Source organism: Phaethon aethereus, assembly GCF_964289735.1.
Source record: "Phaethon aethereus genome assembly, chromosome: 13".
NCBI classification, from domain to species: domain Eukaryota; kingdom Metazoa; phylum Chordata; class Aves; order Phaethontiformes; family Phaethontidae; genus Phaethon; species Phaethon aethereus.
In genome coordinates, this window is record NC_138589.1 from 15,968,186 (window position 1) to 15,985,090 (window position 16,905).

Below are 16,905 nucleotides of genomic sequence, written 5' to 3' on the forward strand. Positions count from 1 at the left end.
TTGGCCAGATTTTCAGCACACAATGAGGTAAAACCATTCTTCAACCCAATACATCAATTTACATCTTCTGACATCCTGTCTACTGACAGGGTCAGAGTACAACATGCAAGTCTAAACCAGTATTTGGAGTGTTAACACAACAGTTTCCAGGTATTCAGATCAGTGTTTGACTTGTACTTAGCAGAACTAAACTGGTCATGAAAGGTTACACTGATTTTACCATAAGCAGACTTTAGTATAAGCCTGTGAATTATGTGCCTCTTTAGCAGAGATGAGTCTTAAGAAAAGTATGAAAGATGGTGTGGGAGCATTTACATATATCTTTTTATTGAGAAATCAGTCCTATTATGCACATCTGAGAATCAGAAATGAGAACAGAGGACAAAGCAGCAGCTGAGGAGAGGACGTAGAGGTTCCCATTTCTACAGAGTCTCACAGAAACTGATCCAAGAAGGGAGGCTTTTGATTCCTGTGTCAGCAAGCATTGATTTTCAAGCAAGTGAATAGCATTTCTTCATGAAAGCATTTGTACAGTAGAGTGTTTTCAGCATACTACGTTACATATTAGGCTCTCAAAATATAGTCTGTGAAGAACCAAAGATGTAAGTAACCCTGTGATGATCTCTTAGATCTCAGGAAATTGGAAAGATAAAGTGACAAAGGGAAGGTTGTGCGTGAAAGCAACTTTCTCTTCTACAAGATATTCTTTATATTAAATTGGTCCAAGAAATCTAGAACTCTATTGCCACAGATGTTGCCACTATGTTAAACACTACAAGCCTTCTTATTGAAATAAAAATGTAGTAAAGTCAAGGGAGATACAATTATATGGAATTTGTTGCAGATGAGCATGCTGCAAGGTTATAAAAGGATGGTAAAAAAATAAAATCAGTGTAAGATTTAGGAGGCAAAATTTCCTAAGAAGCCTGACCTTCTTTCTGTAATGAATCTACTGAACAGTAGGTTAAGCAAAGGTCAGGTTAAGCACAGGTTAAAAAAAAAAAGCCCCAAGAGGAAGAATGGGCTGTCAGGGTCCCAGAGGCTCTGGGACAGCAGGGAAGTGTGTGAGAGTTACAGACACTTCAGTCTCATAGGTAGTTCCTAGTCCCAGGGCCTGAGTGTGCTCTCTGCTCCATCCTGACACCACAGAACGCAAGACCTGAGTTCACACCATGCCACACCGCAGCCAGTGGCTGCTCTCTGTGGACTTCAGGCATAACTTGAGAAGTGCTGCACAGCTTAGCTGCTGTTGTATCTTGAGCCCTTACTTAGAAACCAAGGGTACACTTGGTGTGCTGAGAAGTGCTGCATGAGACAAATAAGTAGTGCATCAAAGCACACCAAGTTCCATAACGAGAGAATTGGTCTGCCTTCACAGGCAAGAACTAGAAAAGGGAACATGAAAAGTGAAAAATGTGGTCCTCCCATTCCGAGTCTCTCTGAAGCTCCGTATTGCTTGCACAGCCACTGACTTATCATTCTCAGATTTTAACTTCTCTTCTAGAGTCTGTCCTCAAGCCCCTGTCCCTTCACATTAGTGTATCCCTGACTTTTCTCCCAAATAATCTGACTGCTCAGTGGCCACTAAAGGGGCACTGCCTGCCAAAAGACTACTGGCACGAAGGCAGTAAAGCCCTATTTGTGCCTACACGTTTTCCTACATAGGATTATATGGGCTTCCAGGAGTTAAAGTGCAATCCTGCCACTTCTCAGTGTGAATTTGCCCAACTTAATGTGTCATGACTAGAGATGTGACTGTTCATGCAATCCATCTGGATCATCAGTCATTTACTCCACCTTTTCTTCTTTCCAGGTGGTAAGGTAAACAGAGGAAAGGCCACAAGGACCTCTTGTTGTGAAACATTTCCTCTCTTCACAGCATGTTACACTCTACACTCCTCCCACAGCATAAAACCAGCAGTGTTAATGTGCTATGGAAGTAAATTAGTCACAAATAGCACCATAGGGAACTTAAATATTTTGAATGTATACCATATAATCAGGAAATGCCCACCCTCTTTATCTGTCAGGAACAAGGAAATTGAAAGCTTTGTAATTTTAAACTGCCCATCAGTTGCTATGAATCAATCAAACATCTTGCTGTGGAGAGCTAGCATGCACACGAATGCTGGTAAGATAAGAGAGGGTTTAAACTACACTCCCCATCCTGTTGGAATAGTTGCAGCCCAAGATTCCCGTCCAGGGTTTCTCTCTATAAATATCCACTGAACTCCTTGAAAGGACTAGAACAGCACAGTGAACTTCCATATTTTTTCAAATTATTTATACTACTAGATTCTCACAAATTTCACCAATCTGAATTTGATTTTTTCCAGGGTAAATAAATTTATAATAATTTACAGACATATAGTGACTTTTTTGTTTAACATGTATTAGCATATAATGATAGAAGTCATGCAAGACTGCAAAAAATGTAATGTAGAAGATTTATATCAATAACCCTACATCCATCCACTTACTACAAAAAAATCAGAGACAAATCACAGCAACCTTCTCTTTAAAATTTAAGTCTCTTCCCGGAAGAAACACAAAGGTGTTGATTTAAATGATCATTACTATTTTGCTAGCATGTTATTGAATGGCAGACAAGATAACAGCTGTAAAAAACACTGCCTTGTGCAACTTCATGTCAATACAAATATATTAATATATTTCACAGAAAACGGACACTGAATTGCACTGTCCTTTGTAAAATCAAGATTAAAGGACTGGAACCAATTCAGTGCATCAGTATAGATATGTATGTATATATAAATTTCTCTTCCTTTTTACTGGCAAGCAAAATGCAAAAAGTCATGTCCAGAGGCTAAGCTGTCATTAAGGGCCTGTGGCATATCCACGGAGGTATTTTGGAACACATGGGCCATTCAGAGCAGGCTGATGGTAAGCAAGAAACATAGCCCCATGGGGAAATGCTCCTTATCTTCTTAAACCTAACACAGAAGTAGGGCTGTGGAGGAAGACTGATGTTTGCTATGCACAAATGCTAGTTTGCAAAAGACAGACCTTCATTCTGGGTGAATAACATTTCCTTCTGTTTTGTTTCCTCACATTAGAGTGTGTTCCTGACTTTCCCAAACTATAATCTTTAAAATGATTAAATAAATCATGTGAACAGCCACAACAACAACAAAAATACTATTTCCTCAGCCCTCAAGTTATTTCCAACTAATTTAGTGTTGTGGTGCTATTCTTCACACTAGAAAGCTGTTTTTCAATAAATGTTTGGAAAATTACAACAAAAATAAACTTCTCATGGCATTATAGCCCAAAAGCTGAAAACCTGTAAATAGAACTGGTCCAACAGTCATAGTCTAAGACCAAAGCCTGACACATATTTGTTCCCAGCTTCAACTGTCCCTGGTAATCTATCAGCCTCTCCTTCTGATTCAGCTTCTGGTCCAAACTGTCCTTTCATTGGTATTTCATGTGTCACAGGCTGATTGAGAAACTTGACTTTACCAGTTCAGCATGGCTTCTAGCATGAAGAGAAGCCAGCAAACACAGAAAACAACTGGGGGCTGGAGATACGGTTGTAGTAGGCTGGTCTCTACAGTGATTTCACAGACATCTATTGCAAACAACGTAACATAGAGCAGACTATAAGGAATGATTCTTTGTCAGAAAAAGTAACAAAAAAGTGCAAAAGTGACAGAAGCATTTTTCTTGTCCATACTGTAATCATCCACAGTGCGCTGCAAAAACTTAATCTTGGCCCTAGCCCAAGATCAGTATTTTAATCTTTAATTTATACTTGCATCTACCAAAACAAACAGCATATCTTATTGTCAAGTGTTAACAAGAAATGAAACTGGGTAGCCACATTTTTAGAAAACTTTAAACTTCTTTCTCTGACACTGTTACAGCATTTATACCTATCGCTTACCGTGACCAGATTATACTTTAATTATAATATTAACTTGAAGTATTTCTTGATGTTTAGTCTAGCCTAATTTCAAAACTTACCATTTTGATGACTTCTTCCAAAAAAAGAATGAGTGTGTGGCACAAGACAAGTCTGCCCAAGATAGAATTATTTTTAAATTCTTACTCTTTTCACTGAAGTGCAATAATTTGCATAAAAAAAATTCTGGTTTTAGTTTCATGATTTAAAAAAAAAACAACTAATTATATTCTGATGTTACATAAATTTTGTATCTCATGGCAAAGGAACTTCAGATCTGAAGACTAATCCATGTTTCATTAGTTTGTGTATTCTGCCACAGAATATAATATTACGTTCTTAAATTAGTTGGAAGCCACACTGTGCTGCAGAGTATAAAAACAAAACTGAGGGCACAAGCTAGGTCAAGCATATTTCGTATAGGTCCATTAAAAATCTCATTCCATTAATATTAATAAAGATGTTGTGACACAAAAGTCCTTCAATTAACATATATTAGGCAGGCAGGCACAAGCATTCAAGTGATCCCACTGTGAACAGCAAGAATCCAGTTCTCAGAGAATAAAGCCATGAGTGTGCTGTGTACATAGTGGGGCAGCTAGAAATGCTAATGCCACAGAAGAGTGAAAAGGCAACGCCCTATTGTCTGTGCAAGTAAATATCACTTTATTGCCTCAGCTTCCTTCTTCTATTAAGCACATTTGTGCTGGGCCTTGTTATTCCAGTAAGAATAACTTCAAGACCTATTATCTTTGTCATCAAGCTTTTTTCTTTTACCATTTTTTGGCAGGAACTAGCTGGGCAGCCACATATGAGCTTGAGGAAAAGGACTTTCATCTGACTGGTCAACTTGTTTGTAGATTTCCCCAGCTTATGAACCAACATTGTAAAAAATAAATTAACTTGCATGTTCCAGAAATTACTTTGGACAATAATGGTTCCCACGGTACTGAGCTTCAACCATCAAGACTCATTCACTTGCATATGACCTGATTATTTGACATTTCTTCACCCTCATTCTTAGTGACTTCCGAGCATGATAAACAATAAAAGGTTACTAATGTCAACCTATTATGAGCCAGGATGCTGTTCTCATCTAACACATAGTAAAGCCAGTACTGAAGCTTAATTAATACATGTTTGTAAATTGTGCTAAGCTACACGGCATTATGATTTCAGGTTTCTTCTGTAAATGTTTACCTCAAAGCTTTAGTCAATGCTCTACTGTCTGAACCAAAGATAAGTTCTGCTTCCATCAGCTATTTGCATAGCTGGTCAAATCACTGTCAGAGCAAATCAATAGGAAATTCCTTTAGCATACTGTAATTTATGCTAGACCTGCAGCAACAGAATTGGGATTAAAATGGGATAAGAAAAGGCAAGAAAGAACCAACATTTCTGCTCCTAGTGACATGATCAAAAAGACAGAAGAAAACATTGTTTGTAATGTAATTAGCCATTAAATTTCATTTCAGATACCATTTAAGGGCTAGTCAGAGCCTTCCTAACACAAAATAAGTGGTTTTTAGAAAAAAGATACCAAAGTCTGACTTTCAGCTGATATAACTCGCCGTAGGTCCACTGCTAGCTCTCACGGCAGAGATAACAAAGTTTAACCCGTCTCTTGCCAGCTCACTGAGAGAAGACCGTTACAAAATAAGGGACACAGAGCTAACAGCTTCTGCATGTGGTCAGGAGTCAAGGCAGAGGGAATGCTTCTGATGACTAAAAAGGCTGCTGACCGTAGTGGGGCTGCTGTTAGGTTATCACTGGACACTGCAAATTCCAAAAAGAGAAAGCAGGTATTTTCTATAAAATCCCTAGAGAGCTATAAAACTGTGAGTCAACAACATCACTCATGCTCAGGAGAGAATGAAATCAGATGCAGATAGCTCTGAAATGGTCTTAAAGAATTGACCAATATATTATTGGCATCACAGCTCTGCTGTGTCTAGCATGGCCCCGACTTTCATCTTGCCCCCATGCATGGACTGCAAATTTCAAAACCACAGACATTGGAAACAGTCTTTAGGCCTCTGTCCTTCTCTCGCTATTTGCAATACTGGACAGCAGTCCCAATGATCAAACTATCATCTCTTTCGAAGAGTATGGGACACACCATGCATCAGAAGCACAAACCCTTCCCTAAAAAGATGCAAATTAGAAAACATTATCTTAAATATCTTGTAGACTTAAATGTAACTGTGACAAACAAAACCTGTAGGTGCCAAACTGCCTGAGGGACTTATGGAGCTGGTAACAAACTCCCAGTGACCATCCAGACCAGTTGTAACTAGGCAGCCTACGTCGAATCAAAGTCAAGTTCCCAACTGAGTACAAGTGCACAAATCACAAAGCTGTCATGATAACCAGGGCACTGGTTTTGCAGAGAGACTAAGCTTGGCAAAAAAAAATGTTTAAAAACAGTTTTGATACCACTGTTTGATCAAATTAAATGGACTCTGTGCCAGGGCCAGGGCACAACCAAGATACTCCTGTGCTTTCCACTCTACTGCAGTGTGTCAGGTACAAAGCTCCAGGAGTGGGCTGCTTGAGTTGGACTTGAACTACAGTTTCACAGACTGTCATTGTGCTTTGGGTAAACAAAAGCCTTTACACACCAGGTCTGGAAACCTGGTATCTTCCTCAAACATTTCTGAAGTGGAGGAAGAAGGGGAAAAATACAGAAATAAAGCCTTGTTTAGTTAATTATTAGTGACTGAAAGCAGACATTAGTTATTAGAATCTGCCTGAAATATTTCAGATGTTCAGCAGTTCACAGCTGTGCAGAAAAGAATATGTTGCATCTCGGCAGCAGAGACAGTATAGTCCAAATGAAAATAGTGGCGCTTAAAATAAAAATCCTCATTTACATCAAAGACATCCTGTTATGAAGAGGTCAAGTCTGTGCAGACAGGTCATCCTCTCCTGACCCTTATGAGGATATTTGACTATAAGCTTCTCTCTAATGGACTAGGGAAAGTGTGGGAACTAAGCTTTGTGGAAAGACTTTGCTACAGCAAGAAAAATGCTGACATTTCAACTATAGATAGAGTCTACTAATTCCTTTAGAAGTCATGATAAGACTGCTGCTTAACAAGAAATGCCAGGATGAACTGCCTATTGATGTACAAATGGATGGCTCCCTGTTTCTGGAACTGTTTTAAGGGTGCAAGCAGTGGTGCTCCAATAGCCCGAAGTTTGGTTTGAACTACACCAACAAACAATATCCATGCTCTTACTGCCAGCTGAGCAATAATGGAGCAGGCAAAAATGACTGAGGGGACCAGCTCCTGCGGACACTCTTGTGAGCTGTTCTGCATCCACAGCCCACTGCGTGCAGGCTGATGGAGCCAAAGTGCTCTCAGTGACACAGTATTTCCTCTATGTACGTTCCAGGTTCCCATGTTTTTTAAATACAAAGCCTAGAAGAAATGCAACCTCTCTTACTTATTGCTTTGCCTGTCCAGCAGAAGCTGATTACTTCTCCATCATTAATCCTCTTTAATTCCATCTCCTACCCATCATGAATCAGTAGGGTCAAAATGCCTGGGATAACACTGTCTTTGTCTTGCAGAGCTAAAGCCAGAGTTAAACAGAAAGCTTATCAGACAGATACGGAGCAGGGCAATCAATAATCTAATCACACAATTCATTCCCCATCAGCAGTCAATTCAATGCTGAGACCAGAAAAAGTGTCTTGTATTTGTCTAGTATGATTTAAAATATCTTCAGGAATATGGCTTTTTGCCATTGTCACCTCATTTTCCTGTAAAGATTTTTCTTATTTTCATCTTTACCATATTATGGAGTGAATAATGGCAAAATGTCCATCAAAACAGTGTACAAAATGATGATCCTGTAAAACACAGTTTGTTTTCTAAAGGGTGGAGGTGTAATGGTGTGTGAATATAATGAAAGTCAAAGAGAACAACGCCTGGTATACAAGCATGTTGTGCTGGTAATTATACCAGCAGAAAATGTACCAGGCAGAAAATGTAGGGTTTGTATACGGACTTGTGGATGGACTAAAAATGAGTCAAATCACCAGTTCTGTACGTAGTTTCTCTTCAAGGTCCCACTGGGCCAAATTTTGTCCTATTTTTACAGCTGTAGGTTTCTAAAAGAACCTCACTGCAAAAAGCAATTATGTTGTACTTTTACCAGCAGTCTGGCTCACTGATTTTGATGGGAGTTCGTCTGCATGAGAACCTTGGGATTTGTCTCAACATATTTAATTGGACTTAAAGTGTGAGCTCTAGGAATAAGAGGCTGTTGTTAGCATGAACTTACATAATGCTAATACAGAGTGCAATTAAACGACTACAAAGAATGGGTACATGAGTTGCCTTGCCTGCCTGCCTCTTAGGTGGCCAGACTGCGTTAAGAAGCTTTAATTTTGTGGCTTCTTTGATACTTTGAGCAAAGTCCTGCCCTCAGACATGCACACACAACTTCCATTGAATTAATACATCTCCTGTTTATCTCTCAGTGCTACATCTAACCCTTTCTCCAGTTGTAGACTCCTCTGACAGCTCAGTGAGTGTAACATGATTCATCCTTCCCTCCTCTTTCTCTTCCCTTGACTAGACACTAACAAACATAACAGAACTTGAGACAAGAGAAAGAGGCCCCTTATAATGAAAGATTCAATCACATCTTACCAAAAACAAAGGAGGGCACTAGCTAGTGCATGAAGCTGACTCCATTCTTCTAACTGAAGTACCTAAATAAAAGGGAAAGAATGGCCCACATTCACCTCTAGTGTAAGCAGGTGCAGCCTCTCAGGCCTCCATGCTAGTGCGTTTGCTTAGGGCTGGCTTTGGCCTGGACAGTAAAACTGTGTATCATATAGCTTTAAAGGACCTGCACTGTTCCACTGAACTGTCCTGATTTTCTCTCTGATCCAGAATAAACCTGTGTGTCTCCTCTGTGATGTAACGGTAGGAGATTTCCTTTATGTTGTATGTATGTACTTGCTATATTTCCTCACCTGTCTCCTCCACCAAATAGCAGCAACATCCCCACAAATGCTATATAATAAACTACTCATTCAGTATGTTCACCGTCTTCTACGTTGCGTATTGGACCGTAGTCTAAACTTGTTTGACTTTGTAAGAGAGTTCTTGTTCACAAAGAGAATGTGACTGCTGCTCCTAAATGCACAGTTATAAATTACTTTTAAGAATGTCTCTAGAACACAACTGGACTACTGACAGCACTGGGGTTCTCTTGTATTCTGCCCTGATTTACTGTGTGACTGCAAACAACTCACTTTATACAAGAGATTATGTATACACAGACCTAACATAAGGAGACAGAAAAAAGACAAGAACTAGCATACAAAGAGAGAAAAACAACACACAGTTTAGACACAGACTAGGAAGACAGTAGTAAGGCTTTTGCAGACAATGTCATCATGAAAGTGGAGTTAAAGATGGTGAACCTACAATAGGTATCTGTTTGTAATGCAGATGAGATAGCACAACATGTGGATGAGAACGGGCAACAGGAATGAGGTTGAGATATAGCCACACTGAATAAGTCCTAAAAACGTGTTCTTATTCTAAAAGTGGCCAGCATCATCTCCTTCAGAAAACCTGAAAACCCCCTGCATTCTATGGATTTGGCATAGTCTGCCTCCCAGTTGGATAACTAAAGGCAATTAGAAGTAATAATATATTACTAAATAGTAATAAAACAATGTAATTAGAGTAAGTAAGAATTAGCTCAAGTAAGAGATTGTAAAGAAATTGAATTTTGGAAGAATGAACAGCTTGAATTGGAGAACGTAAGCAGAGGATGAAGCAGCAAGACAAACCAGTGGCCTGGATATATCAATGGGGAGAACACAAGGGATTGAAGGAAACTCCAAGAAGTCACGCTGGAGTCACAGAAGACTTTTATTAAAAGTAATAATGAATATCAGTGGAGAACAGAGTTGAAAATTTTGCATTCATTTCTATTCGAGCCACACTAAGATGATACCAAAGAGTGAAGCTAGTTTTGTATTTACTAACATAAATTAACTCATTGACCTAAAGTTGTAAGAGTTAAAAAAACAAAAATATCCCCGAGAGTGAGAATGTATTAACAAAATATATGAAAATGAAAAAAATTATCACAACCTCTTTGGAGGGAATGTATCATATTCTCCACCGATAGTCCAGAACACATTTTTCTGGAGGTGTATGAGTACATGCGTCTTTTGAGCACTTCTGATAAAATGACTGAGAAAGTCTGTGTGATGTACAACATAAGCTTGAATTGTAATAAATCTGTCATACTCTTTTATCACCGAGTACAATGCTGCTACTCAATGGTGAAACAGACATTTAGGAAGATCTAAACAAGATTTCTTGCATACAAGATAATTTCATTTAAAAAAAATAATAAAATCACAGCTTTCATGCTGCATAACAGATGCTCCAGCAAGCATAGGATGCTGACTGAAGTCTGAAAGGGCAGAAGACAGAAGAAAGCAAGTTTCTTGTTTAAGCACCTAAACACTTTGATGGTGAAAAGGCAAGAGACAGTACTCATAGTAAACTTGTACACATCTCCTAAAATGCTAACTTAATGTATTAGTGTACTTATTTAGATAAAGAGCATAGATCGTTTTGCCTTCTGGCACATCACGAAAATTGTGTTGACTGATGGAAACATTTGGTCTCAAATTAACAAATCAGCATAAAAATGTGGGGCCTTACTGTCAACTAAGCTATTAAAAGGTGAGATACACACATCTCTTAACAGATCTATACCAAAGCAACAAATTCTTGCTCCTTTCCAGTGTTAAGTTAAGGTCATCCTGCCTAACAAACCATTTCATATAGACTTTCTCAAAAGTCTACTCTGCAGGCAATGGCAGATAACAGACAGCTGAATGACTGAATACTCTAGGTCATCCAAAAAATTAGATCAAAGAGTCCCTGTAGTCTATTGAAATGCAATTGCTTCCAAATCACATTGTGGTGTTCCAGGCTTGAAAGAATGGGTCACTGCAGTTTTATTGTAGAGAAGCTATTGCTAATGAAAGGAACAATGGAAAGATTAGTGCTACCAACCATATAGAAGAAACACCACTTTCGGTTTAATTGCAGTGAACAAAGCAAATAGGAAAGAAGGGCAACCAAGTGACAAAAGTAGTTGGTGCAAAGAGGATATAGAAGCTATTCACAAGGTTCTCTTGATCAGAGCACAGCATCCAGACTTAACATATGATTACTGAATTTGGATCACAGTAAAAAATGACGTGGTTGTCATTACAGACAGCTGACGACATATTTTTAAGAAGGCAGCCTTGCAAACTGAAAGACTAAGAATCTTGTTGATAATTTGCCTGGGATTCATTAGGTGCACTGAAGTTAATAAATGGATAGGGAGAAAGGAACAATTATACTTTATTTGTGATACCTACTCTGCAGAAGATTATTATAAGTAAAGGTTTACTTCATTTACCAGTTTAAAATAACAAATCAAGGTGAAATCTATTAACCTTGAAACCGATTAAAGAAAGAGAGGGATTCTAATTGGTGATAACCTAGGTACTAAAAAAGGTTCTGCCATAATAAATTTGTTCATGCCACAATATTTATTCTTTCTTGATCAGTTTCTGGATCTTTTCTAAGCGAAGCTTAACAGTCATAACAATCTCTATGTCGAGACAGTGGTAAAAGATCCATTTCAGTCTCAGTTAAGATCACCACATTCTGTTTCTCTGTGACCTGAGGCAGACTTGAACCTTCCTTCTCCAAACAAGACTTGACAAGCCCAGCTTCACTTAGCTCATAAAGCATGTTAAAAAACAAAACGTGACCAAATAGGGGAGATCACCCAAACTGTAACTGCTGTGTGTAGGTAGAGCACTTCTCTCAGAGAAAGAGACAAACACTGCCATAAGTGAAAACAGGGGTTTTTTTCCTGAAGAAGTTTGGTAAAAGCTAGCAGTTGTGAAAATTAAGCTCCCACAGAAACAACTAAGCACATCTGATATTTACAGTTTAGCACTACAAACACAACTTAAAAAAACAAAAGAAAGCTTCATTCCAGTTCCTGGCACCTGCTCCAAAGTCACATTTGCAACTGTCAAAATGGTCTGCAAGATACTAATTCCTCTAACTTGCTGAGAAAAAAGGTAGAGCATTCAAAATACAATCCAGACTACTTCAACCACTTATCAGTATTCAACAGCTCTTCCTAATGAGCCACCCTCTTCTCAAGTCACTGACTACTATTTCAAAGGAAACACTGGGTGTCTCAAGTGCTCCTTTTTTGGTCCTGTCACACCGTTTAATAGCCCTTATGGACAAGTACCTTTGCAAAACAGATTTCTAGAGGGTGACCCAACATATCCTCTGGACCTTAGTCAATCACAAAGCATACAGATAGCTTCATAGACCTAACACTTAAATGTCACTGCTTTAATCTGCATCCATAGGAGACTGCTTTGCAAGTACAAGGGCATAAGCCTAAAAACCATCAATAACTATAACTCTGTAGATGATTCTTCTGAACTACAGCAGTAAAAACTTCTATGCAGGCAATGAGCACTGTCAAATGTATTTTGAAAAATTCATTTGTGAGCAATAATTTTTCATGAACTTGGATGACAGCCATAAATGGAAAATATGCAATGATAATATTTAACACATTCATAAGAGACCAACTAATCAAGATCTATAAACCCAAATGAGGCTGGAATTGTCAAAGGAAACAAAGGGAAATTGGTTCATAACTCCTGCTGAGCTAGGAAATTCACCCTTCCTTAAAGCTTCTGACAAACCTAGGTATAATACTTTTTTCTCACAGGCTCATGGATAAGTTTTTTCTTTATTCATGGTAGTTCACAAAGGCAGGAAAAGCATTTACCTAAGAGCAAGCAAAACTGTGTAAACTGTCACAAACTATAACAAATGAAAATTGCTATGGAATAATTACTAGGACTACCAGCCAGTCTTCTGTGTTTTTTTTTCCTGAAAGACTGTGATTAAAAAAAAAAAAATACAAAGGGTGTGAGGCAATTCATTAGCTACAACTAAACCTCCTCTCTAAAATGCAATAGCAACTAGTGGTATTAGGAAAACCACCAAACAGTGTACAGTATCCTGAATATTATATGAATTACATACCTTCAACTACTATTCCACATATGAAAATACTTTTAATGCTGATTTGTTTTAAATAAACACTTACCAAGCCTACACATGTAGATATTGCTACTGAAGAGGTGCTATCATTCCTTATAAATCCCTGGTAGAAACACTGCTCAATTTCTTGTTCCTGAGAATTTGAGACTCCATCTTTCCCAAGTACCTGGACAATAAAACTGTTGCTTAAAATGGTCGAAGGTTTAAGTTCTAAGTGAAGTTCCTGTCCAAATGCTGAAAATTTGTAGTGCAAGGAACTCTTTGAACTCTGAGTTGATCTCTTTCTCCTAGTACTGTGCAAAACATCATGTGAAATGTATGATCCACTGGAATCCACTTTGACAGGTGTCACAAATACATAATCTGTAATGATAAAAAGTTAGCTGTCAGCTTCTGTATTTAACAAATAAGGTAAGCGTCATTCTAACATGGTAAACATCAGGCTTTCACTACGGCGTGAAGCATTCCCTCATTTAGGGGATGGTCTGAAAGCTCTGCAGGCTATGTGTGTATAGTCTTGACTGCATAAATTCACCCCTGTAAGTCACACAGGCTCTCAAACAGTGTTTGTTTCCTTTCTGCCCCAGTGAGAGGTACAGACTAACTAGCATAACTGTGAACATTCCCACCATCACTCTTCTGAAGACATTTGTCATCACCAGCAGATCTGTGGATTTTCCCCTCCCCTCTATTAATTGCTGTCAAGTGTGAAGGCTGCTCTGGTTCGAGGGTTTGGTTTTTTTTAAACTTTCCCTAAGAATGCAGCAAATATAATATATCACTGTAGGGGTAACCATAACTGAGACTTTGTAGAACTGTACCACTTGTTCAAATGGATTAAAGGATTAATTTATTAATGCCTTAACTGAGTGAGACCTCATCTCTTTGTAGTGACTTGATTAGACTGAGCTTCAAATTGTAACTGACCTTCAGCAGAAAGAGATTACATCCTACCTAATAACCTTTAGTCAGCCATTGCTAATTGCACGTCAAAGAAGTTTATTGCGTTGGATAAAATATGTGAAAAATTACAAAACCATTTGTGAGAAGACTAAGACCTACTCACAACCACCCAAGAAAGGGAAAAATAGAGGCCATGATTCAGCTAACTGTATAAGCAGGTGCCTAGCTTGAAGTACATTACCATTGCTGTTGATCTAGCCATGCAGGGATTACTTGTATCCTGGAAGCTGGGTCTGAATTTTAGCCGTTTGCTGAGCTAGGACCTTTGCACCTATTCCTGGTTTTATGAGTCATTATGCTGAATAAACTGCTTCTCAAACCCATTTCATTTTTAAGCTGTATTTCTCTATGCATACTTAAAGATGTCCATGCATTTGACAGTAAAACAATTCACTTCTCTTCCTAAATCGAAGTAACATCGTTAAAAAAGAAGAAAGCCCCCTCCTTCTTGTGTTGTAACAGATGTTGCAAAAACTATCAATCTCTTCGCCTGAGTAGACTTCATTGGACACACATTAAGCTGAAAACAAAACCAGTGATAGGTTGTTTTTGCTTAGACAGTGGAAACAATACATCAAGAGCTTTCACTTTCCTCGAGTGGTGCTAATCAATGGCAGAAGTTGAGGACGCTAAGCAGGCTGGTGGCCAAAAAATGCAAGCAGCTGCTGGAGAGAGGGAATCCCCCAGTGAGCAGACAATAGGGTGCAAGAGGGTTTTCCTTTCTGCACCCTGGTGTGGTTCTCTATTGCACTTTGTTTCCACTCGCACCCAATAAAAAGCACATGCTGCACTTCAGACTTCCCAAAATCATCAGCATCTAAGTGTTAGTCTCTGCAACCTGGGGACAAACAGCTCCTGAGCTCTCACTCACACCAGTCCTTTCTCTCCAGGTTTATTCTCCCTTAGCCTGCATTGCACAGCTTCTTCCGCTCTCCCACCCAAATCTGTTCATTACTTTTGGCTCATTGCTCCCATAACAGACGCATGAGGTTTTGTTGTTGTGGCTACATACACATTCATCTTTCTAATCGCACATGTAAACGCGGATGTATTCACCATCTCATTCATTTGCTTTGCTGTTACATATCGTTCCTTTTAGCTTCTGCACACAAGGCTTAACAAGTTAATCTCTGCCCATGGTTAGCTATTTTACAGCAGTCAACTTGCTTTCACTTTACGTTCCCCAAACACTTTGGTTTCTTCCCTTTAAATGCTCAGTCCCCAAAAAAAAAAAAAAAAAAAAGCATCCATGCAAATGTTCATATACACAGACACAGAAAGAGCTATACAAACCATGATTCAATTCACTGATGCTGTCACTGGTTAAAGTTGCTGCATGAGACATGCAACAGAGGCAGCACAGCTGAAGGGTCTGCAAGAGAAAAAAAAAAAAAAAAAGAGAGAGAAAAAAAGAAGTATTGGGCGAGATTTACTTGACAAGGGAAGGCAGAAAGACAAGGCACCAGAAATTGTGCAGTAGCCTGGTATGAAAGCACACTAGGCGACTGCAAAAGAAAGTGCTCTCGACCTGCCTTTACAGCGCTTCCAAGCCACGGGAGGGTCGGGGACCGCACGCAGCTGCCGCTGAGAATCGCGGCAGGTAACGTCCAGACGACAAGCAGGAGACAGTCCATGTTCCGCCGTGCACCTGGCGCGCTACCTGCTCCCCGAAGCGCGCGGCGGGCGAGCCCGGATCCCCCGCATGGTCACCTGGGCGCTGCCCCGCCGCAGCCCCGGCGGCCGCCTCGCAGCGCCGCGCCCCCGCCGCGCGCGGCGGCGGAGCCCATGGAGCGGCGCCCAGGTGAGCGCGCCCTCGCCGCCGCCGCCGCCGCCGGCGCGCACGCTTTAAGCCGCCGCCGCCGCCGCCGCCGCGGGGCAGCGCTGCCTCCGGCGCCGCGTCTCGGCGCGGCCGCCGCCCGGGGGGCGACGCGGAGCGGGAGCGGAGCGGGCGGGCGGGACCAATGGGGAGGCGGCGGGGCCGGGCCGGGCCGGGCCGGGGCCGCGACTGGCGGGCGCAGGCGGGGAGGCACCTGGGAGAGGGGGCGGCGGGCGGCCCCCGGGCCTCGGCAGGGCTGAGCCGGGGCAGCGGCAAAGCTGGCACACCTGTGGCGAGCTGCGCAGGCACCGGGGGAGTCTGGCCGGGGCAAGACGGGGCACCGACCACAGGGCTTAATCAGCAGGGCCAGAGGTTTTGCGATGATGCTGGGAGACGGAGTAGAGCCCGGCGTCTGCCATGCAGCTTCCAAAGCACCATCCGCTTGGAAAGAATGCGCTGCTATTTTCTGTTCTTTTGAAAGGTAGCTTCACGAGAAAACAAACAAACAAATCAAACGAGGCTTAGGTTGCCTGGGAAAAAATACAGCTGCGACAGCCGCGACCAGTTAGTGAATTTCGAACACCGACGTCCGTAAAAGAGCCGACTCCCACACGGTGGCTTGCGTGTATTGAGCCAAATGCAGCACCGGCTTCTGGTCTCGACTAACCTCGTCTCTGCTGTTAGGTTGCACTTTCCCTTCTAGAGAAAACTTCAGTAAAGGATCAAAGATACAAACACTCTGAAAGGAAACCAAACCACTGAATTCGATGGGACTGGTCTGGGCTAGAAACCAATACAGAACTTGTTTCTAACGTTTTTGGCTGCACTTGGAGGAGCGTCCCTCACCTCATGATCTCCCTTTTGTGCTAGATAGTTTTCCAGTACGTGTCTCAGTCAAAATGTGTCACTCAAAATCTCCCTTGACGCAGGGTCACATCATGAAAATGAACGGTAGCTGTGTCAAGTTAAGGTGCCTCGCTGCTCCAGCTGGCACACCAGCTGGAGAGCGCAATGGAAGCCGAGGTGAGCTGGAGGTCATCTCCTCTATCTAC

The 16,905-nt window shown here is 40.8% G+C and overlaps 1 protein-coding gene across 2 annotated transcripts in view; it reads right to left on the minus strand.

The window, feature by feature from the left end:
- ADAMTS18 (ADAM metallopeptidase with thrombospondin type 1 motif 18) overlaps window positions 1-15,765 on the minus strand; it is a gene marked incomplete at its 3' end in the record, with an annotated part of 76,517 nt that extends 60,752 nt beyond the window's left edge. Inside the window, exons 1-3 of one of the 2 annotated variants that reach the window (XM_082005830.1) lie at window positions 15,570-15,765; window positions 15,331-15,409; window positions 13,121-13,437 (exon numbers count right to left, since the gene is read on the minus strand). In XM_082005830.1, coding sequence (XP_081861956.1) covers window positions 13,121-13,437; window positions 15,331-15,409; window positions 15,570-15,671 — 498 coding nt within the window. In that variant the 5' untranslated portion in view covers window positions 15,672-15,765. Of the gene's footprint in view, window positions 1-13,120; window positions 13,438-15,330; window positions 15,410-15,518 lie in introns of both variants that reach the window. The other variant, XM_082005829.1, reaches the window with a different exon arrangement.
- Window positions 15,766-16,905: the final 1,140 nt, after the last annotated feature.